The sequence below is a fragment of the Aquarana catesbeiana genome, linkage group LG04 (assembly GCF_042186555.1).
Source record: "Aquarana catesbeiana isolate 2022-GZ linkage group LG04, ASM4218655v1, whole genome shotgun sequence".
NCBI classification, from domain to species: Eukaryota; Metazoa; Chordata; class Amphibia; order Anura; family Ranidae; genus Aquarana; species Aquarana catesbeiana.
Genome location: NC_133327.1, coordinates 385265510 through 385273614, shown reverse-complemented (window position 1 = coordinate 385273614; position 8105 = coordinate 385265510). Strand labels below are relative to the sequence as shown.

General features: G+C 44.0%; 1 protein-coding gene across 1 annotated transcript in view; it reads left to right on the top strand.

The window, feature by feature from the left end:
* Positions 1-736: 736 nt before the first annotated feature.
* CEP85L (centrosomal protein 85 like) overlaps positions 737-8105 on the top strand; it is a 212905-nt gene continuing 205536 nt past the window's right edge. Inside the window, exon 1 of the mRNA XM_073627156.1 lies at positions 737-1066. Within this exon, the coding sequence (XP_073483257.1) occupies positions 1012-1066 (55 nt within the window). The 5' untranslated portion in view covers positions 737-1011. The remainder of the gene's footprint in view (positions 1067-8105) is intronic.

Below are 8105 nucleotides of genomic sequence, written 5' to 3'. Positions count from 1 at the left end.
ACTATGTAGAGGGTTCTTTACTGTAAGAGCGGTAAGGATGTGGAATTCCCTTCCACAGGCGGTGGTCTCAGCGGGGGGCATTGATAGTTTCAAGAAACTATTAGATAAGCACCTGAATGACCGCAACATACAGGGATATATAATGTAATACTGACACATAATCACACACATAGGTTGGACTTGTGTCTTTTGACCTCACCTACTATGTTACTATGATATGATCAGAAGTTATTGATTGCATCTCTGTCTTCACCCTCCTTCAGAACTTCAGAATCTGATCAATGAAAATCAGATCGAATTCATGAACAAAGCACCTCGGTGCTGCCGATTAATGTAACACGATCAATCATTTTCCACCCTGGCTGATTGACTCATTTTGATTGATTCTGATCTAATTTGAGAATCACACATGATCTGATCTAATTTGATGGAATCACACATGATCTGATCTAATTTGATGGAATCACACATGATCTGATCCAATTTGATGGAATCACACATGAATCTGATATTGGAAGTGAAGTGTGTGTATAGGCAGCATAAAGGGGGGTTGTCAGTGTCTGTCCAATCAGATTATATAGTGTGTATCCCAGCAGACCCATCCAATCAGATTGTATAGTGTGTATCCCAGCAGGCCTGTCCAATCAGATTGTATAGTGTGTATCCCAGCAGGCCTGTCCATGCAGTCTTCCACCAGGGAAGGTGTCAGTGAGTCTGTGCTCTCCGCCTTGGCTCCTCCCCCTTCTCAGCTCTCCAGCCCACACTCCATACAATCCGGCTAGGATCACACACAGCATCCCGGCCTGACACCACCGACACCCACCGCCTGATCCTCGGGGAGGAGATGTGTTCTTGTGGAGGATTGTCCGGGGGGCCCCGAGCCTGGGATCCTGAGATCAGCCTGGATCAGTGATCGCTCGTCCATCTCCCCGTACACAGGCCGCCCCCCAGCCCCGGATCTATACTCCGCTTCTCCCCCATCTCACGGCCGCTGTGACGCCCCCCGCAGGTATGTGGGGGAGGATGATCTCGGATTACGGATCCGGATTAAACACTTTTAGCGCAGGTAAGTGCTCGCTGCTATTAACGGAGCGCTCAGTCCTGGGACTGGCACGTCCCCCCCCCCCCCCCCCCCCCCCCCCCGTCATACACGTCTACAGGGGGGCCCTGCACACAATAGATCACCGTTATGTCATCTGACAGATGGGGGGGAATCACTGACAGCACACATCTCTGATCTCCTCTATACAACACAGATCACACTCCCTGGAGCTGGACTGACAGTCCACACTGCCAGGGACCCCCATTCACCCCATCACATCTACTATGACATGGCAACCAATCGGCTTCTAGCTTTCATTTCCAACGCTCAACCAAACAAGCTGAAGTGAGAAGCTGATTGGTTGCCCCAGACAGCTGCTCCAGTAACTTCCCCTGTGTACACAATAGACATGTAACAGTAAACTGCCATGGAGGAATAGAGACAGTTACTTGTTTAGAAGTGTGAAAAAGTCCTTGTACAAACACATCAAGAGCATTGTGTGTACAGTGTACTCTGTGTGTGCTGACAGCCCTATCTCAGATCATTAGGCCTGGTCTACAACCTCATTGTATACCCCCACTTCATATCCATACACTCACCATTGTATACTTCTCCAATACAGCTGTATGTGTGATCATTTCATTCTAATTTAGAGCTCATACACATGGCTGTAATTATATTGATATCTACATAGGATATCACTGGCAGAGACTGGCATCAAGATCAATAATAATAATTATGAATCAACCCCTGAAAAAAACGCATGTATTGGTCAGCAAGGTGCTTCCGTAAACACATGCTTGGACACCTAAAATGTAGAGATCTGCAAAATCTACCGTTCCTCTAACTCAAATTTACACATGGACTTAAGCGCATGGCTTTAAATTCGTACACACGTAAATTGCTGACGCAGACTTTTCTAATTAGATTTTACGGATCTTTTCAACGGCGCATTTTTACAGATGTAAACACAGCTGTGTACGCAGGGGTCTACAGTACTGCTGCCTTCAGATCTGTTAAAGAAGCGATAGGATTTTACGGATCTGAACGCAGCGATTTTTGACATCCATGTGCATTAATCTTCAATGTTTTGTATAGACCTCCGATACAGATGTATTTGTACAGCCCTTTGGTACTGATTTATTGTATGTATCATGTAGTCCTCCAATACAGCTTTGTTTATGGCCCTTTTTTATTTATATTTTATTCATTTATTACAGGTGCTTAGTGCTGTAAATTTACACAGCGCTTGGATTTAATGTATGTTTCATATAGTCCTTTAATACAGCTGTAGGTCCCTTTTTGAATTCAGGTTCAGTATATTCTCTGTATACCAATTTATGTGTATAATTCTTTGATTCGGATGTATCTGTTTATAGTTCTCCAATACAGATTTATATCAGTGGTCTTTTTGGGTCAGATTTACCATATGTTTTATATAGTTCTCCAATACAGCTATATGTGTATGAGCCTTTGATTTGAGTTAAATGTATGTTTCTTCTGGTCCTCCAATACAACTTTATGTTTATGAGTCTTTGTTATATAGTTCCCCAATACAGCTGTATGTGTGTGAGCCTTTGATTCGGGGTTAATGTATGTTTCATATAGTTCTCAATACAGCTGTGTGTGAGCCTTTGATTTGGATTTGTTATAATATTATTATTATTATTATTATTATTATTATTATTATTATACAGGATTTATATAGTGCCAACAGTTTGCACAGTGCTTAACAACATGAGGGCGGACAGTACAGTTACATTACAATTTGGTACAAGAGGAATCAGAAGGCCCTGCTCATTAGAGCTTGTATGTTCCTTATTGTTCTTCAATACACTTTTATGTTTATGAGCCTTTGTTAGAGATTTAATGTTTGTTTTATATACAGATTTATGTGTGTGGCCCCTTGATTTGATGTATAGTTCTCCAATACACATTTCTATGTATGGTCCTTTGTCTGATTTTAATGTAGGTTTTGTATAGTCCTCCAGTACAGCTCTATATGTATGGTCGTTCTTTCCTTCAGACAAAAGACATCTGAGGGTCCTTAGTGGGGTGGCTGTGTGCTTGGCACTGATTTCCTGGCAGATTATGTACGGGGGTCTGTAACACATCCATCCTGGCCTGGGCCTCAGTGAATACAGGGCTTGTAGCCCCTAATTGCTGAATACTGGTAGAGCTTTCTTCTGTGACTCATTGGAGAGGAAGTGAGCTGACTGGATGTTACTAATCAGAGCAGCCATTCCTTCTCCGTTGTGCCCCCGCCATGTGTATGTTTAGTGATCACCAAAACATGACCAAATTGTTCTGCTCCTCTCGTATTCTTTATATATACGTGTTTCTTGTAGATAAACGTCATTTCATACAAGCATGTAAAAGGAGCCAATCTTTCTTTGTAATATGTCAGCATCCTGTCACCTCGACTTAAGTCTAAACTAGTTCTAAAACCATTGTGACAGTTGTGTTTGCCGCAGGTTACATTTGAGAGCTTTAATCTGGGATGTTGGTGACCCTCACAGACAATCCTATTTAGTCCTGACTTTGTGATTGGCACTATCGCAATCTGCTGCAGGCGCTATTAGCAATTAAACTGCTAATTCCTCCTAATGTGCTTTCTGTCCTCTATAATTACATCTGCCAGTTTGTGGAGTAGTATTATCAAGTTTTTTTTTTTTTTATAATTTTATCTGTGGTACAGTATGTAATGCAGTAGTTCTTGCCATTTTTGGCATGCAAAAAAGGTGTTTGTATATGCACACACACACAGTATCGGGACGCTTGCCGTTACACGCACATGAACTTTTAATGGCATCCCAGTCTTAGTCCGTAGAGTTCAATATTGAGTTGGCCCACCCTTAACAGCTTCAACTCTTCTGGGAAGGCTGTCCACAAGGTTTAGGAGTGTGTCTATGGGAATGTTTGACCATTCTTCCAGAAGCGCGTTTTGTGAGGTCAGGCACTGATGTGGATGAGAAGGCTTGGCTTGCAGTCTCCGCTCTAATTCATCCCAAAGGTGTTCCATCGCGTTGAGGTCTGGATTCTGTGTAGGCCAGTCAAGTCCCTCCAACCCAAACTCGCTCATCCATGTCTTTATGGACCTTGCTTTGAGCCCTGGTCCTAATCATTTGGTGGAGGGGAAATTATGGTGTGGGGATGTTTTTCAGGGGTTGGGCTTGGCCCTTTCGTTCCAGTGAAAGGAGCTATTAAGGCATCAGCATACCAAGACATTTTGGACAATTTAATGCTCCCAACTTTGTGGGAACAGTTTGGGGATGGCCCCTTCCTGTTCCAACATGACTGCGCAGCAGCAGTGTACAAAGCAAGGTCCATAAAGACATGGATGAGCGAGTTTGGGGTGGAGGAAGTTGACTAGCCTGCACAGAGTCCTGACCTCAACCTGATAGAAAACATCTGGGATGAATTAGAGCGGAGACTGCGAGCCAGGCCTTCCCGTCCAACATCAGTGCCTGACCTCACAAATGTGCTTCTGGAAGAATAGTCAAACATTCCCATAGACACACTCCTAAACCTTGTGGACAGCCTTCCCAGAAGAGTTGAAGCTGTTATAGCTGCAAAGGGTGGGACAACTCAACCCCACAGACTTATGCCCCGTACACACGGTTGGACTTTGTTCGGACATTCCGACAACAAAATCCTAGGATTTTTTCCGATGGATGTTGGCTCAAACTTGTTTTGCGTACACACGGTCACACAAAGTTGTCGGAAAATCCGATCATTCTAAACGCGGTGACGTAAAACACGTACGTCGGGACTATAAACGGGGCAGTGGCCAATAGCTTTCATCCCTTTATTTATTCTGAGCATGCGTGGCACTTTGCCTGTTGGATTTGTGTACACACGATCGGAATTTCCGACAATGGATTTTGTTGTCGGAAAATTTTATATCCTGCTCTCAAACTTTGTGTGTCGGAAAATCCGATGGAAAATGTGTGATGGAGCCTACACACGGTGGGAATTTCCGACAACAAGGTCCTATCGCACATTTTCCGTCGGAAAATCCGACCGTGTGTACGGGGCATAAGACTGGGATCCCATTAAAGTTCACGTGCGTGTAAAGGCAGGTGTCCCAATACATTTTGGTAATATCGCGTGTGTATGTATATAGTACACACACACACATATTTTGTGTGTGTATATTCTATGCATTTTATATACGTGTTCATGCATATAAAATGTTTCTTGATAAGAGGTTAGACGTGTTGCGCAGACACTAATGAGGTGACTCTAGGGAGCTGTTTTATAAAGGAAGCCTATGGGAAGTAGACTTTTTCAAACTTTTTACCTCACAGGAACCCTTATTTCACACCAGAACGCAGGTTTCCTGCACTATGTTCTAAATGCACTGCATTTTCAGTCTGCAGCAGGTGTTAATGCAGTGACACCCCAAATGCAGGTCGCCATCGCAGTGTGTTTGCCTGCACGTACTGCGTGGTACAGAAGTACCATGTGATCCAGTTGCTGCACGTATTACTTTTTGCTGCGGTCCAGTGTATTTTCAGCCCATTCAAATGAATAGGATGACATTTCACTGCACCTGCATCGCATGTTAATCACATAGGAACACATGGTACATTCCTGTGTGATTGATGGTGTGAACCAGCCCTTATGTCCATCTCTCAGAGAACTGTTAAAAATGTATATATCCAGACCTCACGGTACACTAGTGTGATTACTATGTTGTAGATACAGGTAAAAAAATGAGTGAAGCACTGATACGCTATCACTTTACAACACCTCCCTACTCTTAAGGGCCCCTTTCACATTGGCAGTGCCACTGACTCACAATAGCAGTGGATCACATTGCCAGCAATGGTTGGCCCGTGGTTAGCAAGCAGTCAAGGGGCACAATGCTGCTGCCCATGTGCCTGCTTGAATAGGGATTGAAATCCCTCTTCACTCTGCCACAACCACATCATTAGACGCGGTTGCTCTGTGGCCCCATTCACTTCTACGAGGCATGTTGGCAGGGAGAGCTGCAACATGCTCTACTTTTTTTGAATGTGGATGGAGCCATCCGGCTGCTATTGTTGTATTTTACCTTTTTGTTGCCTTGCCAGCCACCCTTCCTCACTACCAAATGTACCACTTTAGCACCCCAAAAAGTAAGTAATATTACTTGGGGGTCATACCAAGCCATATACAGCTACTTACTTTTAGGCCTCATTTACATAGACAGACGGGGAGGTGGTAAAAACAGGTGTTTGACTTGTGGTTTTACTGACGCACTGCCCAGTCACAACATAGCCAGCAGCCATTTTGGTACAAACATTTGTGGTCGCAGTGCAGTGAGGCAAAATGTATTACCACAGGTTGTGTTTCTTGGTGATACCGCTTGCCCAATCCAACCTGTGATATACATTTTGTTTGTTTTGACCTATTCACGTGGGGGGGATGCTCTGAAAATGCGTACGGTTGCAGCCTAGTGTGGTGGGCTTTCAGTGAGGGACACAGGTGGTCAGGGGCGGACTTATCCCCTCCAAGCTGCTTGTCAAATGCTTCCATTGTATTTTGCTTTTCAGAGGGGCGACAATGATGGCCACCTTGTAAATGAGCCCTCAAAGTCAATATTTGCATAGGCTTTTTGAATTGCTGGCAGGGCATGAGATTCACTGTCGCTATCTGTTCTGGAGGCCATTTTTACGTAAGGCAAAAAGTTATGGTAATAGTTGTCACCAGAACAGAGGCTGAGGGGAACTTGTTTCAGTGACAACTGTTTGAGAGGTGACTCTATTTCAGTTGTCTTTGGGGTTGGAAGTGAGCGGCAATCTTCTCAGTAGGACAAAGAAAAATTCTGGTCTGGTTTTAACCGTTCCATCCTCTATTCAAATGAAAAATATTAGCTATCCATATGTGACATCCAGTTCATTAGGACACCATTGTAGGATAATTCGATGGTGGAATGATGTCCAGACATTCCCAAGAGATAACTAGCCTAGGTCATATTAGTTTGCATTGCTAAATACTGGCAGGTTGTAGCTTCAGCTGCTCCCTGACTTCCTGTAAATGTATGGTCAGACAGACGCTCAGACTGTGTGTGTGTGTGTGTATATACGGTATGAGTGTGAGGATGACAAGATTATTGGCTTTAGCAAAATTGTAAGTTACAATGGAAACATTTTATGGTTTTTCTCTGAAAGAAGTGGTTCTGTGCAACATAGAAACAAATACAGCTACTCTGAGTGCTTCAGACTCCGTAGCTGGGCTGGAATAAAATCGTGAAGGAGCTTCCTTCCTCACACCTGTCTGAAACAAATTTTTATTATTTATTTTGGTTGGAGTACAGCTTTAAGCTGTACCAGCATTTGAAATGAGCAGTCTAATAGTAATCATTTTAATCTTCTCCCCACTGCATTTAACAAAACCTTGCCTTTCACGTATTTGTATTGTGATATGTATGGTAGTCTTGATATGTTCAAATTGTGGTTTTAGGGCTTCTTTACACCATGTCTGGTGAGCTGTGTTTTTCTGCACATTCTTGGTGTGTACAGGGCACATAGAAAGCAAAAAAGACTTACCTTGTCCTGGCCTCTGATGCTTCCAGGAGGCACAGGTGTAATCACTGTGCTTCCCTGCTGCCTCCCGGGACAGCTGGGCACTCAAAATACTATGAGAATGCTTCCTTGCAATGAGCTGGAGTGCATTTTAGCAAGATTTTGAGCTCTGGGAAGCATCAAAGGTCGAGGCCAAGGTAAGTTAAATCAGGCATAAAGATGGTGACCATTTTGAGCATCATGATGGATACTTTGGGGTTGTGCTTTGCGGTACATGGACCAGTACACTGGCAACTAGAGATGGACTCGGGCGTGTTCAGGATCCTATTCCCAAACCAACCTGGCTGATCATACCAGGAAGCCGACACTGCACATTGCTAATCACAGGCAGTGAGACATATTCCAATCTGCGCAGCTGCTGATCGGGAAATGTCTCACTGTCTGTGATTAGTGGTGTGCAGTGGCAGGTGGGTTTGGACTAGGATCCCGAACAAGCCTGAGCCCATCTCTACTGGCAACATGGGGCATCATGGCCACTATGTGTGTGCAGG